This window comes from Panicum hallii, chromosome 5, assembly GCF_002211085.1.
Source record: "Panicum hallii strain FIL2 chromosome 5, PHallii_v3.1, whole genome shotgun sequence".
NCBI lineage: Eukaryota > Viridiplantae > Streptophyta > Magnoliopsida > Poales > Poaceae > Panicum > Panicum hallii.
The window spans coordinates 16,444,363-16,464,253 of NC_038046.1; the positions used below are offsets into that span (position 1 = coordinate 16,444,363).

General features: G+C 46.1%; 3 protein-coding genes across 3 annotated transcripts; all 3 read left to right on the forward strand.

Annotated features, from left to right (window-relative positions):
* The first annotated feature begins 1,647 nt into the window (after positions 1-1,647).
* LOC112895452 (putative FBD-associated F-box protein At3g50710) lies at positions 1,648-3,614 on the forward strand. Its single transcript, XM_025963402.1, has 3 exons — positions 1,648-2,610; positions 2,704-2,847; positions 2,936-3,614. Exons 1-3 carry the CDS (start codon positions 1,699-1,701, stop codon positions 3,485-3,487), a joined length of 1,608 nt encoding a protein of 535 aa, XP_025819187.1. The 5' UTR covers positions 1,648-1,698; the 3' UTR covers positions 3,488-3,614.
* Positions 3,615-7,179: 3,565 nt separating this feature from the next.
* On the forward strand, positions 7,180-9,299 carry LOC112892497. The gene is made up of 6 exons (XM_025959645.1): positions 7,180-7,294; positions 7,468-7,553; positions 7,924-8,070; positions 8,310-8,433; positions 8,851-9,119; positions 9,207-9,299. Exons 1-6 carry the CDS (start codon positions 7,180-7,182, stop codon positions 9,297-9,299), a joined length of 834 nt encoding a protein of 277 aa, XP_025815430.1.
* A 1,065-nt stretch (positions 9,300-10,364) lies between these two features.
* Positions 10,365-11,753, forward strand: LOC112892498 (F-box/FBD/LRR-repeat protein At1g16930-like). The gene is made up of 2 exons (XM_025959646.1): positions 10,365-11,366; positions 11,500-11,753. The coding sequence occupies exons 1-2, from the start codon at positions 10,365-10,367 to the stop codon at positions 11,695-11,697; spliced, it is 1,200 nt and encodes a 399-aa protein (XP_025815431.1). The 3' UTR covers positions 11,698-11,753.
* The last annotated feature ends 8,138 nt before the right edge of the window (positions 11,754-19,891 follow it).

The window sequence follows — 19,891 nt, forward strand, 5'->3', positions numbered from 1 at the left end:
AGTTTCATTGCACAATTATCAAGAATAAGAACTTAGTAACCGCGCTAGAGGAGTGTTATGATGATAAAACTTATCTCTCATCCCATAAAGCTCTCCCTCCTCTCTCCTTATAATTAGTTTATTACCCTGTCATATCATCAAATTTGTTGATGTGGCACAACCCTTAATGCCCATGAAACTCTTTATGAAACCTACTGAGACTAGTCATAGATGGGTAGAAATGATGAGATGCCTCTGTGATGTTTATCAACTTCTGCATTTGTACTTTGAGTTTATGTTCGAACTGTCCTTATGTTAGATTGATGGGTTATTGGCTCACTACATATCTGAACTCTGTGTAACTTTATATTTGTCTAATCTCTAATATGTACAGAACATTTAAACTTTTACTTGTTTGATGATATATTGAACTTTGTGACCTATATCTATTTGATTTGATGTCCTGAACATCTAATAAATTCTGAACTCAATTACTCAATTTGCAAGACCGCTAAATGAGATTAGCAGGGACTATAACCTGCTATATAGCCTTCTCTTAGCATATAGAAAACCGACCACCGACCGCTAAACATCTTGGCCCGCTATTTTGAACATACCTCTTAAGCACCAAGATGACTGGGTAGAGGAGCGGAGATTTGTTGCGCCACCTGCCATGTCCAATCTATGGATCAGCTACATTGTCGGAATAGCACGACTAGAGATTAGAGGCGCTAGGAAAGAGCTAAGGATATCAATTTTGCATTTTGACCCCCCACCACCTCAAAATTAATACTTGTGATCCAATCTACAATCCATATGCGATCCCACTATAGCAAATACGCTCTGTGGCGTACATGTGACTATATATGTACATACTTGACAAGTTTATACATTTATTTGCATGTTGTGCAACTTGTTGGACCAAAATGATACAACCATACATGCTGTTGTACGGTGGATGCAATTTACTTTTTAATGTTCTATATTAGTTATGTGCATACGAGGAATAACATGTGACTGACCTCAGGAGGAAAATATATTAGCTTCATAAAAGTTACCAAACCAAGAGCGTGAATGCGCATCCAACAGTGCTCAACGCCAAAGGTACCTGGAGAGGGATCAAGTGGGAGAGAAAATAGGAAGATATAAAGTGCGAGACTAAAACTATTGTGTGAGATAGGAGTTGAGAGGTCGAAGAAGCCTTTTACATCTTAGGATGATCCTAGAATGCGTGATCTCTGACCATCTCATTTAGAGATGACAATATTTTTGGTACGACTTACGTGATTCTTTTCGCTTGAAAGCAAACAGACATAGACTATTTTCTTAAAAAAAGACATAGATTATGATATTTTGGCCCATGTTACGTCTACTTTTAATTTGGGTGCCAAATAAAATAATTTCTTTTTGAAATTGTTGTGGCAATATAGCATAGTTAATTTACCAAAAGTACTAGGCTAGCATAGCTAATTCTAGAAAGGCGGCCTCGCAAAATAAAAAAAGGTTCATGCGGGGGCATTTTAGCCCAGCTCCATCTGCGAGAACACACCGCTGGACTCGTGGACCAACCAGACGCTGCCGGAATCCTCCTCTCACTTTTACACTATACACCTATCGAATTTGTCCCCCGCGACGAAATCGAATCCCCCATTTCCCCACCGGGCCACCGCCACCGGCCGAAAGCGAAACCCTCCTCTCCTGTTCTCCGCACCGGCCGCCATGGCCGCGCTTCGGAATGCGATCATGCTCCTGTCCTACCGCCCCAAGCTCGCCGTCACCAGGCGCGCCACCCTCCACGCCGCGGACGGCGAGGGGTACGACGGCGAGGACCGCATCAGCGCCCTCTCCGACGACCTCCTCGACCTCGTCGTCTCCCGCCTCCCCATCGACGACGCCGTGCGCACCACCGCGCTCTCCACCCGCTGGCGCCGCATCTGGCACGGCGCGCCGCTCGTCCTCTGCGACGAACACATCCCCGGCTCCACCCAAGATGAGCGCATCGCCACCATCGACCACATCCTCGCCGCTCACACGGGCCCGTTCCAGTCCGTCGACATCGCCTGCTGCTTCAAGAAGAAGGAGCGCGAGCTCGCCCAGTGGCAGCGCCTCCTCCCCGCCCGCGGCGTCCAGGACCTCGCCTTCGTCAGCCTATCGGGAGAGTTGGGCCTGCGCCTCGCCCCGGACATCCTCCGCTGCGCCAAGCTCCGCCACCTCTGCCTTGGTTTCTGGACCTTTCCGGACACGGCCGACCTCCCCGACGGCGTGGGCGTCTTCCCGCACCTCGAGGAGCTAGACATCCTCTGCACCAAAATGGAGGATCGGGACATCGACCACATGCTCGCCTCCAGTCCAGTGCTCAAGACCCTCACGTTCGTCTGGAGCGGACCCCAGCTCAACCACATCAGCCTTCTCAGTTCGAGTCTCCAGTGCACACTCATCGTCAATTCCATGGTGATGGATCTGGCGTTGGTGGATGTCCCATGCCTGGAACGGCTCATCCTGCATGGTAATGCTACTTCAACCTTGAATGGTAGTTTACCTCTCAGGATTTTTAGAGCGCCTGAGCTGAAGGTGCTTGGCTACTTGGATGCCAAAGACAACAAGATTCAAATTGGGGACATCGTCATAGAGGTGCTATATGATTATATGATTTTTGTCGTGTATGATTGTGTAAGTACTTGGTATATATGTGCCTGATTCATGTTTTTTTAACCTTTTTTGAAGGCTGGCACAAAGGTAAGCCCAAGCTCCGAGGTCCCAAGTGTCAAAATTTTAGCAGTGGAGGTGAATTTGCATATCTTCAAGGAAGTCCAGATGCTGTGCAGCTTCCTCGGATGCTTTCCCAACACTGAGATACTACATCTGAAGGTAACAATTTGTGTAGCAATTCATTTACTTGGTATTTTGTTGTCTACCATGGTTCTTCTGTAATTTTGTTGTCTACCAATATCTGTAGTCTGTTGTAGCTGATGAATCTAGTGACAAGCCCAATGCCGAGTTCTTTCAGCAGCCCAGTCCCATTGAGTGTGTGCAATCACACATCAAGGAGGTGTTTCTCTATAAGTTCCAAGGTCATCAATGTGAGATGGCATTCCTTAAGTACCTATGTCAGAGAGCAAACCAGATGCGAAAGTTGACACTAGTGCTGCGTGGTACAATTCTTGATTCTGCGGATAAGATCAAGGATCAACTGGGTGATCTAGTTCTTCCATCACTGGCTAGTGAAGCTTGTACGGTTTTGCTTCTGGGACCTACAGTGGAGGTAATGTCCTTCAATAGGGCATCGGATCTTTCTATCCATGATCCATTTCTTTCTGATCATGGGAATGAGCTCTTCATTTCATTGAAGAGGGAGAAAAAAGTGTGGAAAGAACAAACGCCAGTTCAACATTGTTTCACGACACAAGCTGTTCAGGGAGGAGGAAATGATACAGAGCCTACAACTGAAGAAGAGGCCTTGGGCCGTGGCAAAAGGATGAAGAAGCCCGTGAGGCGAATGGATCTGTGAAGACCTTGTAATGGCCTGAGCCTAGGTCGATGCAATATGGATACTGGAGAGCTCGTGAGAGAGGGTATTGTCGATGTAATGAGTTAAACTCAGACCCTAGCTTCTATACCAATTTCCCTTTCAGACTGTCTGCTGTTCGTGACTTTCTCTTGAATTCTACCGAATACCTATCTAATTGTCATGTTTTGTGTTTGATTGATCGAGATTATCGTGACAATGGGAATGAGATCTTCAAGGGAGTACACGATGTTAACTGAACAAGCACCAATACAACATGGGTGAAGATGAATTCATCAGTTTTAGTGACTAGTAATCTGAATGACTAGAAGGTGGTTATATATTTCAGGATCTAAGTTTGATTGTCATTCAGATCATGAAACAGAAGATATGAACTCTGTTGCATAGCATAAGCATGAAATTCTGCATTATGATGCTCCCCTTTAAGAATTTCTGTTACCTTTATGAAGTTCTTTACTGTTTACTACATCGCAGATACATGTGTATGATGATATTCCTTAGTTATATCTGTGGTTCGATTTGAAATATAGTGACATTTGCACACTATATTTCTTAAACTGTATATATTTATGTTAGAATTTCCCTATGGAAATTATTCCATACATTCACCACAATGCATTACATGCATAATTATGCGTCCAGGTTGGTCATGTGTACATCTGTGAAGTGCTTCCTCATTAGTTTTGTGGCAAGATCCTGATTCTTGTGTTGACCTTCTTCTGGTCTCTCTATGCGTATGTCTTATGGACTTCAATTGTTTATTTCCTGTTGCCAGAGTTAATACTCCTATCTGTGTTTATTTAGTTCTTCGCTGAATCAGTGCAGCAACAAAAATTTGGTCATGTATGACAGACATCTGTGTCTTCAAAATAGAACTATGTTGTTATATGACTTCAGTTCTGCTTTATGTTGTGTAACAAAAATGTAGCATGTTTATGCTTGGGTGGTGAATATCTGTTTTTTTTTTTGCCCGACATACATTGCTTTTGCTTGTCTCTGCATGTCCTCTCAAGTCTCAACTTGTTGCCTCAAGTAAGTCTTTCTAGACATGTTTTTTGATAGGTGCTGCTAGCACGTCAACTGAACTATGCATGCTTTGCTTTCCAGTATTCTAGCTTGGCACAGTTATACTCCTATCACGTTATAACTTCATCTGTAAACTTTTTAGCTTGGTGCACTTGCCACCCTCTCTGTTTGCTTGCCAATTATCTTGTACTTGAATATACATAATGGACATTTCAGATAATGTGTGCTCTTTCTAGGATCTGCAGTTTCGATGGTATTTTTATTCAATCCTATGCCACATTGACACATGATTTTCATCTATGTTTCTCAAATGCTGATATAAATAACTGCTGATCAAAATTCACGGCTTATGTTTTCATCGTACGTGGGCATTCCCATTAAGACAGTAATCAGTGTTGAGCCATGTTAGTTGTAATCTGCAAAGTTTTGTTCACTGGGAATTTCCGATGGATAATAATGTGTGGTTTTTTCTTTTATTTATTCTGGCCTTTCTCACAACATAATATTTGAATGTTATTTGTTCTTTTTTTTATGTTGAATTCTAAGTTTGTACAAGTAGTTGCAGGGCGTGCCCTGATGAATGTCAACAATCATGCTCTGTATTCCTTGTGATTTGGTCTTTAGCCGATGAGCTCATCGCATGCTTATGTTACTAGACACTTGGCAAGTGATGGATGTCTATGTTGTGCCTGAACTATATTGTTTATCTCGCAATTTCATCTCAACTTGTTGCTTCAAGAAAATCTCCCTAGCCATGCTTTCAGATAGAGATCCTGATAGGGCTCTCCAAGCCTATCAATCTGCATATACATGTTCTCTACTTTTATATTCTAACTTGTCTCAGTTTGTTCCTTGTAGATTCGACCTCATTTTTAAATTTTTAACTTCCATTTCAGCCATCCTTCCTGTAGGCTTGCCTTACATCTTACTCTGCATGCCGAACATTCCAGATAACCTGCGTTATTGCTGGAATCTGCAGTTTGGATGGTATCTTTAGTTGAATTTAGGCCTTATTTTCCAGGGACTAAATCCCGTTACATCCGATGTTTAAACACCAATTAAAAATATTAAATATAAACTAATTATAAATTCATTGCATAAATGGATGCTAATTTGCGAGACGAATCTATTAAGCCTAATTAGTCTATGATTTGACAATGTTGTGCTACAATAAATATATGCTAATGATGAATTAATTAGGTTTAATAGATTCATCTCGTGAATTAGTCTCCATTTATGCAATTAGTTTTATAGTTAGGTCATGTTTAGTCCCTCTAATTGGCATCCAAACGTTCGATATGATACGGACTAAAAATAAGTTATTGGATCCAAACACCTCTTTACTGTAACAGCTAGTGCCACATGATTTTTGGTGGATGCTTCTCAAGTACTGACACAAATAGACGTTTCTCAGTGTGGAGTCATGCTGGTTGTAATCTGCAACGCTTAGTGCACCTCTTGGTGATTTTGCTTGCGTCTAGCCTAGCCTAGGACTTCATCTTGTCGTCTTTGCAATGTAGAGTCCTGCTTCACATGTTATCTCTGGCCGCGCTGCTGTGAAAGCAGTGAGAGCCAGTGAAGGAATGTTGGCTGCCTCTGATGGATAGGTAGCAATGCATGGTGTTTTTCCTTTTCCTTTTTGCACTGCAGCAAGTTTTCTTTTAAATTCATTCAGAGGTTGAATGTTAAGTTTGTACTCTGGACAGCTAGTAGCAGAGAAGAAGAATGATCTGCCGAATCTTGAACGACAACTACCCTGCCCTGCATTTCATGCGAATCCGGTCTTCAGTCATGAGCTCATCTGTTGCTGATATTCTGCCATCATACACTCTGAGTGAAAGTGGACATGCCCTTCTCTCCATGCCGCGTAGCTCTCAAAGATGCATGGTGGAAAATACGCCTCTTGATTTGATTAATTGGTACATAGAGTTCTCATTCACGCTCAGATTCTGTTTAGTTTCGAAAAGCTAGATTTTACCCCGTCATATCAAACGAAGAAGAATTAAATAAGCGTAGATGAGTGCTAATTCATGAGACGAATTTAATGAGTCTAATTAATTCATTAACTCTCTATTAATCATAGATTAATATATTTTATTAAATTTATCTTGCGAATTAGTCTAGAGATTCTACAATTAATTTTATAATTAGATTTTATTTAATACTTTTAAATATTAAGATTTCTTTTATTGGTAAAGTTCTTAGTCTGCATCACTTGTTTGCTTGTTGCTTGTTTGGCGAGGCAGCCCATTGCCACTCAAACGCACGCGTGTGGATCACGATTCAGAAAACTCCTCGAAATCGGTCGAGGTTGCTGCTTGGATGCCGGGCGCCGTGCGGAATGCGGCGTGCCGGCGTCCTCGTACTTTCAGGATTCTTGTTCGACACCAGGTTACGCGGCGGCGGATCCCGGTTGAGGGGAGGGCCCACCAGTCAGCCTGTGATTGAGGGTTTAAAGCTGCCGGGGAGCCTCCTCTTCGACTCAGGCTAGAATTGGAGCCGTCGCCGTCGCCGCCGCCGCCGCCGCCGCTCTGCCCTCCTCCCTCTTCTTCCCACCTTGTCCGATGCAGCATCCCTTCCCCCTGCGCGCTTCGTCCGATCGCAGCAGCGTTCCGCGTCATCGTCGCGCCGCGGGACCGGTCGAGACGATGGACTCTCCACGCCTCGCGCCGCACCCGCCGGCGAGGGGCTCGCTGAAGGGAGCGGCGGACGAGGAGATTGAGGCTGCCTCCGCCGCCTGCTGCCGTATCTGCCTCGATTCCGGTACGTGCCTACCCCTCCCCCGCCTCGTTCGTTCCCGCGGGCTTCTTCCTCGCCCCTATTCGGTTTAATTGTGTTGGGCGGGGTTGTCTAGGTAGCTAGGTTTAGTTTTCGAGGTGATCGTGCTGTGCCGCTGTCGCTGATTGGTGAGGTTCCTTCTCCTGGTTTCGGTGCAGGTGATGACTTGATCTCGCCCTGCATGTGTAAGGGGACGCAGCAGTTCGTGCACCGCTCTTGCCTTGACCACTGGAGGTCTATCAGGGTAATGCCTGCTTATTTGCCTTTTTTTTTACATCTCTGTCAAATTCGATCCATCCGTTGCTTCCTCGTTTCTATTCTGACGCTTTTAAGTTTCTAAGCATAGTATATATAGAGTTGGAGCATGTACGATGATATGCTCTTATTCTTAGAAAGCTTTTTCCCAGTTAACTCAATGTACGCAGCGTACTCAATAAACTCTTAGGTGGCAGCAGGTTGAATGTGCTAGCAACTAGCATGTATATGGGCTTATGGCCAGCAGCTTTTGATGATGAAATTAGGCACGGGATAATTGCTAGTTACTGTTATCTGCCATCCATTTTTTGGTCAGCAAGGTAGCACTAATTTTTTGTTTTCTTGACGTATATCCTCAGGAAGGAACTGCCTTTTCACATTGCACAACATGCAAGGCGCAATTCCATCTACGGGTGCAATTTCTCGAGGGAGATGGGGGCTGTAAAATGAAATTCCGACTGTTCGTTGCAAGGGATATCCTACTTGTGTTCCTTGCCATCCAAACTGTGAGATCACCTTTTCCCTCATTAGTCTCTGTTGCTGTTGATTCCATAGTCATATTAGCGATATTATAAACTGCAAACAGATTGCATATGCTACTTCTATTGATGAAAACTGAGCAATCCTTTGTTAGTTTAATTGAGCATGTACTGTTGTGAGTTCACCATGCAGACCTTATATTATTGAATGCATTGTGCAAGGTACTTGTGACAGACATTTCATTTGCTCTTCTTTGAATTTTCAGGCCGTTGCTGCCATCGGTGGTGTGGCATATTGGCTGGATAAAGGTGGGCATTTCAGGAACAGATTTGCTGATGGGTGGGTTCACATTCTTTCAAAGCATCCTGTGCCCTTTTACTATTGTGTTGGTATGTATCTTCTCCTTCAACTGCAATTACAGTTCTTATGAAGTTTGATGTTGTCTGATAATGCAGTGTGTACCCACTAGCTGAGTGCTAGGCACTAAATATCATATATAATGTAGACATATATCAATTTATTTAGTAAATTAGGTCTTGCTTCTCTGCTGTAATCAATCCTAAACTCTCATCTTACAATTTTATTTTCTTGCGCAGTAAAAATAGAACAATATATTCATTCAAATTCAAACATGTCATGTCAGAAAATTGTGAATGCTATCTCCTTCCAAAATCAACACCACTGCAATTATCAGGCAACCATAGCTTTTCAAATTGCAATTTTAACAGATCTATTCAAGTACAGGATTTTGGTATCCACTTCTAACAAGATTTCTACTAATATCTGTGCCAAACAAATTGGTTCAGGTGTAGTGGTGTTTTTTGCACTGGTTGGAGTTTTTGGGCTCATTTTACACTGCTCGACGTCCCCGTCTTCCAACAATGATTTTCCATGCTTCGCTAGATCCTCGAACCGCAGATCAGATTCATCAGACGATGACTTTGTTGTTGTTGTTGTCATCGTTATTATTTTTGCCATCGTTGGAATTGTGTATGCCTTTATTGCTGCAACTATTGCTGTCCAGCGGATCTTTCAACGACACTACCACATACTTGCTAAGAAGGAGCTGACAAAGGTAACCTGCTTAGAGTCTCTAATCTATCCTCACCATTTCACCTGAGACTCAAGCTTCATTAACCAGTTAACGCTTTTTGGTGAGCAGGAGTATGTCGTGGAGGACCTCCGAGGGGGTTATACACCACCAAAGTTGGACCCAGAGCACGAGCAGCGCTTGAAGAAGCTGCAGCTCATATAGCTGCTGCTTTTGCAACTCATACCAGTTCATCTAGTCCTTAGCATGATTTACAGCAGTTAAAAACTTGGTTCAGTTATCCTGATGGGTGTCTGCTGCAATATAAATAGAACCATGGTTAGCATCTAGAACATTAGCGTGATGTATAGAATGTGGAAGGGAATGTGCATACTGCAGATTACGAACTGAAGCAAATTGATTCAATCTCATTATTTTCACTAGAAATTCCCCTGCAATGTTTTGTCCCTTATGTTTATCACATTATATTATACAAATTATGCATCCTGCTAGATTATGCTCACTTCTGTAAAATTATTTCATCATCAGAACAGTGAACTTTCATTTTCTTTGTAGAAATCCAGTTCTGCATTTTACAAACAAGCTTGGTTGCCGTGGTATGCTCATGATGATGATGAGGAAGGCTCTTTGTGATATCATTTCTTTAGCTTCAATTGCATGACCTTGAAATCTTCTATAACTTCAATTGCATGGTCTTGAATTCTTGACAAATTGATGAGAAAATAATCTTATGTTTAAGGGCCCAGCCCTAACATAGAAAAGCAGTTGCTCAATCTCAGTCCGCATTACTTCTGTGGCCAGTTCGTGGTCCAGGTACTTGGGGTTTGGTTAGGTTCAGAGACTTCACAGACTTTAGTAGCTTAAGCGCTGGTCCTCTCCTTGTGTTAATGGTTAACATGTAATCGGGATTAAAAAAACTGAGACTGAGCAACATCAACAGATTTTTTGTTTAATCCCGACAAGGAGTTTTTTCCCTTGTGTTTTCTGATATCACAGGCATATGCATTGCGCAACCATCAGCAGTGTCAAACTGTCACGTGTACTGCGGTTAGCAAACGGCAGGGAACACACGCACAGAAATATGGGCCCAAGAGCCACCGGGTTCGGACATTTGGCCCAATAACGCCGAACCCTAAGCAGCTCAGCTACAAAGCGGCAGCCGGCAGCCGGCAAGAACTCAGCTTCACAGTCCACACTAGCCGCCACTTCACTTCACTCTCCAAACCAAAGCCCTCGCCGCTCGGCTCCGCCTCCACGCCGCCGGCGAGCATGGACCAGAGCAGATGGCGCATTGCGGGCATACAGCATGTCCGGTCCTTCAGCGGCGAGGATGAAGGTACGGACAAGGCGCTCAAGCTCGCGTACGGGTCCCTCTTTCTCCCGCACCCGCCCGCCACCCCCGACGCGCCCCTCGCCGCCGCCTGCGCCGCGTGGTCCGGCGTCGACCGCATCAGCAGCCTCCCCGACGAGATCCTCCGGAACGTCGTCGCCCGCCTGCCCGTCAAGGACGCCGCGCGCACCGGCGCGCTCGCCTCGCGCTGGCGCAGCCTCTGGCGCTCGGCGCCCCTCGTCTTCGCCGACTCCAACCTCCTCCAGGGATGCAGAGAGAACCCGCTCTGGCGCCCGGGCCTCGAGGAAACGCTCGGCGTCACCAACGATGTGTCCGACATCCTCGCCGCGCACCCGGGCCCCTTCCGCTGCGTCCAGATTACGTGCTGCTACTTGGACATGAACAGGGAAAAGATCAAGGGCTGGCTGAAGCTGGTCGCCGGCAAGGGCGTCCAAGAACTTGCCTTTATCAACCGCCCTTGGCCGCTCGACCTCCCTCTCCCCACCACGCTCTTCAGCTGCACCTCGCTCACCCGCCTGCACATCGGCGCCTGGAAGCTCCCGAGCACCGCCACTCTTCCGGACGCCGTCGCCTTTCCCCACCTCTTCCTCACCTTGATCACCATGAAGGATCAAGACCTCGCCTTCCTGCTCGAGAGGAGCCCCGTCCTGGAGGTCCTCACCATCATCACAAGCCAGAGGGACGTGCGCCTCTGCTTGGCCAGCCGCAGTCTACGGTGCCTGCAGCTGGGCATGTCTTGCTTGGGGGATTTCACCGTGGCGGAAGCTCCTCGCCTGGAGAGGTTCTTTCTGCTGATGACGCATCGCATTAGGGGCAACAAGTTCTCGAGGATCAAGATTGGCAACGCACCCAACATGCGCATGCTGGGATACTGGCCGCCGGGACAGCACGAACTACAGATTGGCAACACCATCATCGAGGTACCAATATATAAATTCCAATCCTAATTTTCATTCTGTTTCGTTATGTAGTTGTCCAGGTATCAAATGTGTGATCTTAAGTTCTGATTCGGTGCATTGCATTTGCACATTCACGTCACTGGCGGGCACTAAGGTGAGCCCAAGCACCATCATCCCAAGCGTCAAGATCTTGGCTTTGCAGGTGCATTTTGAGGTCCGCAATGAAGTCAAGACAGTGCCTACCTTCCTCAAGTGCTTTCCCAATGTCGAGACGCTCCATATTCATGTAAAACTTAGCAACCTTGCTTGTTTTTTCATTTGGCATTTTACATCAGTGGCGCCACGCCACTAGCTTTCTAGCCTTATTAAATAATTTGTTGCCACCAGAATCATAACCATATGTGCCTTGATTTAAGTTGTGATAGATTCCTAGGATCCCTAGGAGTAGATCAGTGGGTGTTTGACATTAACATTCGGATGAATAACAAGATGGTTTACATCTGGGGTACATGCACAGAGAGAGATAGAGAGGGAGAGAAGTAGAGGACCGTCGGGTTTGGTAGATGCGCCGGCCATGATGGTGTAGTTGTGGTCGTCGTCGACGACGAGGCTGCGAGTCGGTGACAAGGTGGGCGGCGAGTTGAGGAAGAGGTCGCAGTGGCGTCGGCGTGGCGGTGACGGCGCTGCATGCGGGTTCCCCTCGCTTCAGCACTTCTCAGATCAGTGGAGTTCGAGCCCTGTGGCACGGTGATCTTTTGACCGGCGTGTCCTGGCAGCTCCCCTTTCCCTTTTATAGTGCTGTGCGAGAGGGGGTCCACAGCCATGGATGGCTGACACGCCCCTGATCAGGGCGCAAACTGAGTGGAATCAGTCTCCCTGACCTGACATATAGGAGATCACAAAACTAACAATCTGCAGTCAGTGAAAGTCGATAGGCCTACTGGGAAGGTCAGTCTCAAGTTCTGGCAGGAGGCTTGCCCTATTGGATGTCTCCAGCATGTGAAGAAGTTGGTTATCCATGGGTTCCAAGGGAACAAAAGTGAGCATGCGTTCATCAAGTTCGTCGCAGAGAGAGCACATGCACTGAAGATGATGGTGATTTTTTTGTGCCTTGAATCTTTCTCTTCTTCAAATTGTCTCGATTCCAAGATGAGGCCTTTTTTCACTGTCAAATGTGCGAGTAAAGACATCAAGGTGATCCGGTTCAAACTTCGAACCTCTCCTACTCCCTGGAGTTTCATCATGGCAGCTGATGTTTCATGTAAACCCTTTTGACCATGCAAACGCTGTTGTCTGAGCTAGCAGCTATCTGTGTGAACCTAATCAACTAGTCATGTACCTTTGCATGATTGCATCTGTCTAAATATTGGGAGTGTTGCGACTAGCATGGACTGCAAGTGTTTAAGCCAATTAGTGAACTTGCTACTATCTGGGAATTATAAATTTCTACTGAGTACATTTCATCTTAATTTACGCTTTTTTTGTTATGTTTGTTTGCTCTTCAATATATTTATTATTTGGTTGATTGATTGTTAATTCTAACCAAAGCTACCAATGCATTTCATTTTGGATTTGTTGTATCGCAAATCTGTTACATTGTGCAGTTATTGAAAGTAGGCTGATTAATTGCCATGCATTATTTGGACGTGCTTGATCAACTCGCCGTTCTGCTTGGAGTATGTATATAATCTGTTTCACATGCTGATTTGAAAAGCAATAAGCAGTGTCGCTTGAACAACAGGCCATTATTGTCTTGATGCAAATTTCTGTGATGTTACCATCCAAAGATTTATAATCTATATGCTTTGCATTCCATTGTTGTTCTGAAACTAGCAGGACAACCCACAGGTGACTACATGGCAAGTCGTATTTTTCTATGCTCTGTTCAAGTTGTTTTTTTAATATTTTTCTGATTTAATTTGCTTGATTTCCTTACGAACGTGATGGAGTTTATTTTCTCCTTACTTCCCCCATCAACCTATGATGAGCCAACCATATGTTATTATGCACTTAACCTGTTTTGACTATTTTGAAGAAAAAAATATTGTAGAACACTTACACCTATAAATGGCTAAAAAAGATTAGGCTGATAGATTTTATGATTGATTTAGTCGCCGTGGATGCCTTACCATTGACCAGAGAGATTAGAAATAACAGTACCATACGGATCAAACATGCTGTAGTGTCGATGTGTTGATTACCCTTTTAATATACTGGCCAAAAGGTTATTATGTGGTACATAATGCAAGCTTTGCATTTTGGATAAGTAATTAGTGTATTTCCCTTCTGAAGTTAGAGAAGATAGCGTAAACATCAAAGATATTAACTCAAAGAGCTATCATCAAAGATATCACTTGAGCTTGATCTGGGAAGAATATTTGGTGAGTTATCATTTTAATCGTACTATTCTTGTTATAGAAGTTCCTTTTAAAAATTATGCTCCATATAGCATCATGGGTGATTGTGCATATCACTGTATAATCTATGATCAGAATTATATGTGAACTTTCATAATTTCTTGGAGCAATCCAATTCTGCTTTTATGAGAAGCTATGTTGCTTATGAATGCTCATGGCAATGACAAGGAATGCTCAACTCGTGACACCATTTTGTTCAATTTCAAGAGCTTGAACGATTCTGACAATCTGATGAACAAGCTCATGTTTAGGCCCCAAACTTGGTCCTCACTGATCCTCCGCGTCTTTTTTTTTCTGAAAGGATAATCCTCCGCGTCTAACCACTCTGTTTTTATCAGATACTTTTGCCCTCGCCTGGAGTTTCTATTCCTTTGTGGCTCATTTACTCACTACCATGGAAAGCAGAGTCACAAAACGTTTTTAGGGTGGCAAAGACATGTTTGTTGTTACTGTCCCCAAGTTTTATGAGTTGATTCCTGAACCCATGCTTTCGAAGCTTGTTTCATGTGAGCGAAATTTTAGTATGTCAATTCCTTGTACCTGTTACTTGGATTAAGTTTCCCTAGCCAGCTTTTTAACATGTGACATTGTGCCACAAGCCCTTGAACTTGAGCACATGCATCCTTCGGTCATTCCGATATTCTAGGTTGGCATTAGATACTGCAAGCACTTTTAACTTGAGGTTCACCTAGAACCGCCTTCTCATCAGCTGGCCGGTTCTTGAGCTGCCATCTGAACCTGGGTCTGCTTCCTGGCTTGTTTAATTTTACTAGTGTTGTGCTTGAGCTTGGCACACTGTCCATTTCATAAACCTGTGGCTCTAGCTGGAACCTACAGATTGGCTGGTGTGCTTCAGTTTAAGTTTATCTGTGATGATAGCCCGTGCACAGTCAATTTGGTATGCGCTGCTCTGCTCTAATGAAGTATTGTTACTGCTGCTCTACTTGTGCGGCGGCACGCACGTGAGGTTTTCGCTTCTCCTGGCGCACGTGCTGTTTTTTTTCTTTTCTGCTGATGATGGTCAGTGCGAAGCGCGAGCTCGGATAGGCTGGCTGGGTTTATGCAGTGCCACTTCGTGTTTGTACAGACTCGTGCAACTCGTGAGTAGTGGGAAGTTGTGAAGGCGTCTTGCTTGTTTGTAAGCGGTTTTATCCTCCCTGGAACGAATGGCGACGGTTCTTCAGAAATGATGTGGGGCGGGCAAAACAGACTCGAGGCGATTAGCCAGCGTCTTGGTTCTTCAGAAATGTCTTACGGAGTCGACCACATTGCATTGGGCCGGACGGGATGAGATGGCTCGCGTGTTCGACCGTTTCAAGAAATCTGCAATTGAAGTGCACCAAGTGAAAGAATTCTGGCCTGTCCTACAGATTGGAGTTGAATGAATTTGCCGATGGGATTTCCCCTGCTCAGAGTAATGCCATCATGGAAGAGTATGAGCAGCTGCGGCGCCTATCTCCTACTAGTAGTCAGTCCCCATGAATAGAATAGTCTTGTAGTATGATGCGTTGGCAGGCACTACTACTCCTCATCTGTTAGCTAGCTAATGCATTGTACTATTATGAACTTGCCAAGTTACATGTACTAATGCCAGCAAAGTATACACTGTATTCCTACTTAAAACATACTGTACAGGAATTTCTGTTGGTGCCTTGGTGGCAAACCATGTTCCTCCAAAATTCATGGCTGCATTCGAGTTGCACAGAAATCCAATGGGCAGTGGGCAGTTAGTATACCTCGGCCCAATAGTGCAAACCCTAAGGCCCATTAGTATGCCTCACAAATCCAACTCCTCCACCCCAAGTCGCCACTCGCCAGTGGGCAGTGGCCAGGGCCCAGGCAGGCACGCAGCCACCCTGTCGTCTCGTCTCCACGCCAACCAATTCCCCACCGCCTCCACCCACCCCGGCCAAAACCCTCGTCTCGAGCCGGCGCCGGCCACCATGGACGTGCTCCTCCAATGCGCCATGGCCTGCCTCCCCGTCCGCCTCGCCACCAGGGCCGGCACGCTCACCGCCGGGCTCCTCCGCGTCGTCGCCTCCCGCCTCCCAGCCAAGGACGCCGGCCTCGTCGCCGCGCTCTCCCCGCGGTGGCGCCGCGCCTGGCGCTCCGCGCCGCTCGTCCTCGACGACGTGCACCTCGCCGTCGCCGGCGTGCGCGAGACCGTTCCCGCTGTGGACCACCTCCTCGCCGCCCACCCCGGCCCGTTCCGCACCGTACGCCTCACCTTCTCCTTCTTTGGGAGCCTCCACCACGAGCGCGAGCTCGCCCGGTGGCCGCGGCTCCTCGCTGCCAAGGGCGTCCAGGAGCTCTTCTTCATCAACCCGCCGCCGCCCATGGACATGCCCCTCCCCGCCGACATCCTCCGCTGCGCCGAGCTCCGCCGCCTCTACCTCCGGTTCTGCGAGTTCCCGGGCAGCCGCTGCGAGAACCGCCCAATTTAATATCATTTTAAGTGAAAACATCGGTCTTTATCGTAAAGATGAGAGCTAACACGCACTCGCACCAATGGCGCGCTACGAGTTAACCCACATCTAAACTACTAAGGATCAATTTAGCTTTTCGCCGAAAATAACATTAAATCCGGTAGTCCCGGTATGTGCTCCAACATATGCCCAGGATCACGCATATGCACATACCGTCATAAGCTCATGCATCACCATTGATCCACAAAGAGCAAATTTTAATACAAAGTTAAGCCATTAATCATTTCAACATTGACATAAGGAAAGGTTCCAAATCTATTAAGGTGCAAAAGAGGGATACAAGCCTCGGGCTCACAAATAACATAGAAGATATAAAAACCATAAAGTTTAATGTTCAACATGATATCCCAAGCACGATACGCAGCGGAAAATATAACGATAAGTAATAATGGCGTCTTGCTCAAGGACACCATCGAACATATTGGCCTATTTCTCGCCCACGCCGGGTTCGGCAGGGTAGAAATGGCCAAACACCACTTCCGGCTCACCTGCAACTTAGTATATGAATGCAATATGAGTACAAAGGTACTCGCAAGACTTACGCGAATAAATAGGTCAAGGAAAATGCATATGAAGGCTCACAAAAAGGCTTTAGGGTTAAGTAAATTAAATAAGCATGAGCTCCCTAATTCCACCATCTAGCCTCCTAGCATTTTAATTATCTTGCCCAACCCACCTCAAATTTTAGTTGATTAGATAACTCAATTCCTAAGTATCAATAAGAGGGAACGTTCATCCAACCACTTGACCACAACTTCTACGAAGATTTCGTAGGATAAAGAGCTTGATCATAACCGAGAGCGCGGCAATTCGAATTGATTCATTAACCTTGCAAGGGTGTACAACTTTACCCACACGACGCAAGGACCATGCGACTCGCCCAACCGATCACGTTGGGTGAGGGGGTACTCGCATCAACCATTCCCGACGAGTTATAACCGTTGAACATCACGGCTAAATTGCGCGGAGAGTAACCTAGGTCCACCGGGGACACCCCTAAGCCTCTCTACAAAGCCCCACGGCCACGCATCTAGGACCGTGCATCAACGACTAGAACTAGAGGGTATTCGGCTTATCCACCCCATGAATGGATATGTGGTAGTACGATAAGTGCTCAATTTCCAAGGTCGTCCACGAACGGTCCTTAATCGGTTCAAGCGGACTAAACCTCCGAGACTCCTTTCTCTAGGCCCTACCTTCCGCTCGAACCAACACCACACTTCCAACTAGACCGATCCAAACCAACATTCCGACACCGGACAATATGTTTAAGATAACACAAAGGGGGTGAAACAAGTGATCCTATTCCAAATTTTCCTACAAGATATCTACCAACCCTAGACACGACTAAGCATTTAGTTTAAATGAGTTGCAAGTGGCTACGAGTGCCAAGGGCATGGATAAACAAATCAAGAGAGGGCATTGCATGAAAATAGGACCGACGATGCAATAGATAAATATTTAATATAATCATAGATATCCCAAGTGAAATAACTAAATTTAAGCAAGTTAAATAGGTCAAGGAATCATGCTTAGCTGCTTGCCTTGATTCTCTTCTTGCTCAACCACACACTCGGTTTCCGGCTCGGTCTCAACGAACTCGGTAGGCTCAACGGGTGCGTCCTCCGGCGTCTCGGTCACTATAATGCATGAATGAGATGTATGCATTAGGATGATGCCAATGATGTGAAAATGAGGTGATATGCAATGACATGGCAATAGAAGAAAAATGTCACATCAACGCGAAAACAAAATCACCATGGCACCACAAGCTTGATTACTAACCTAAACACTAAGACCGAGGCGAAATTCGCTTAACAAAACATCTACGAGCATAAATCCTGATTTAATTTAGGCACACAGGGGATCTCAAAATAAGCTCATGAGAGTTTAAATTGCATCAATAGCATATTTGTGGAATTACTTATGATATTCATAAATTTTAGCCGCTAAACTCAAGTCAAATCTTAAAAGCCATGCAAAACAGTTTCAAAAATCCTAATAAAATTACCAGGGGTACAAGACATGATAACAAGGATAACAGAAGTGGTTTTATCATTTTATCAATTTTCTATAAAAAGTTAATCATTTAACAAGCTTGCAGGCAGCAAAACCAAAAACGCATTAAAACCCTATCAAACAGTACAGGAACAAATACATGAGCTGGACTATGAGATAGAGAATTTCACAAAGAACACAACAGTATTTAGTTTGACATTTTTAGAGCTCCATAAAATAAGACTAACAATTAACTTGGTTTAGCAAGGATAAACTATAACTCAAGGTACAGGGCTCTAACATGCATAACATTAATTTATCTAAGCAGATCTACTACAGAGGATTCAAACAAAACAAATTTCATAATTTTTGGAGATCTACAACAATTTCTACGCAATTTACAAGATTCACATGAAATGATAAAACGAAACGGGGCGGCCAGCGCTAGATCCACCCGGATCTAGCGCCCCTGGGCACCGACAGGCGGGCCCAGGCGGCCAGCGCGCGGCCCAGGCGAAGTCAAGGCTAGCCGTGGCCTTGACTCGCCACGGGCGCGGCCAGCGCACGCCCGCGGCGCGACCCGTGCGCGAACGCGCGCGCGCGGCGCGACGCGGCGGCGGCCGGCGAACGGGGGAGTGGCAGGGGGGGCGAACGGGGGCGGGGCGACGCGCGCGCGAGCAGCATGGCGCCACGGCGGTGCTCGCCCGCGGCACGGGCGAGCGGGGAAAGGCGGGGAGCGGCGGCGCGACGGAGCACCGCGGCGGCGGAGGAAGGGGCACGTCGGGAAGGGGGTTGCGGGCGGAGAAAGAGGCGGCGGACGGCCGGAATCGAGAGAGGAGGATGAGGGGGTGGTGCGGGCGCGGGCAATCGGGGCGGGGCTCACCGACGGCGGCGGGCGGCGGCGGAAGGGGAATCGGCAACGGGAGGAAGGGGAGGCGTGCGGTTTGGCCGGGGAAGAAGAAGAGGCGACGCGATTTGAGGTGGGGGGGGGGAAGGCGAGCGGGCGGCACAGGAGGCGAGGGGGCGGCGCCACGCTGGACGGGCCAACGGCCCCCGGCGTGCGCCACCGCGCGAGCGCCCAACGGGGGGGCGCGGAGGGCCGGGGGACGCGGAGGGGGAGGCTGACGCGCGGGCCCGGGCGCACGGGAGAGAGAGGAGGCCGACAGGTGGGGCCGGGAGAGGAAGAAAAAAGAAAAATGCAACGGTTCAACTTACAAAATCAAAAACGTGCATTTTCCGAGCTCCAAAAATCACCAAATTTTTACTGAAGCACTATTAAACCATCAAGAACACAATGCAACCACTAGAGCTCAAAAATCTATTATGGATTGATCACAAAAATTCAAAAAACAATGCAGTTTTCGAACTTTCCAAGAATTTTATGGCTCGGCAGGGACACCCAAAAATTTAGTAAAAATATCCAAAATTCATCATTTGAAATCTAGTATTTGAATAAAATATTTGGGGGCACAGCCACATAGCAATTTTTAAACTTGCTTCACAACTTGCACATAAATCATACAAGAAAAATAGATGCTCATGATATAATTTAGTGCATATGATGTTCCTTGGTGCTTGGATGATGCTCATAATGACGTTTTAAATTTTTATCTGGTGCTTTTAATTTGTGGATCGTGACAATTCT

Coding starts and splice junctions, on each gene's coding strand:
- LOC112895452 (XM_025963402.1), top strand. CDS start 1,699: ATGGCCGCGCTTCGGAATGCGATCATGCTCCTGTCCTACCGCCCCAAG. Junction 2,611..2,703: donor TTGGGGACATCGTCATAGAG/GTGCTATATGAT, acceptor CCTTTTTTGAAG/GCTGGCACAAAGGTAAGCCC. Junction 2,848..2,935: donor CTGAGATACTACATCTGAAG/GTAACAATTTGT, acceptor CAATATCTGTAG/TCTGTTGTAGCTGATGAATC.
- LOC112892497 (XM_025959645.1), top strand. CDS start 7,180: ATGGACTCTCCACGCCTCGCGCCGCACCCGCCGGCGAGGGGCTCGCTG. Junction 7,295..7,467: donor CCGTATCTGCCTCGATTCCG/GTACGTGCCTAC, acceptor GTTTCGGTGCAG/GTGATGACTTGATCTCGCCC. Junction 7,554..7,923: donor ACCACTGGAGGTCTATCAGG/GTAATGCCTGCT, acceptor GTATATCCTCAG/GAAGGAACTGCCTTTTCACA.
- LOC112892498 (XM_025959646.1), top strand. CDS start 10,365: ATGGACCAGAGCAGATGGCGCATTGCGGGCATACAGCATGTCCGGTCC. Junction 11,367..11,499: donor TTGGCAACACCATCATCGAG/GTACCAATATAT, acceptor GCGGGCACTAAG/GTGAGCCCAAGCACCATCAT.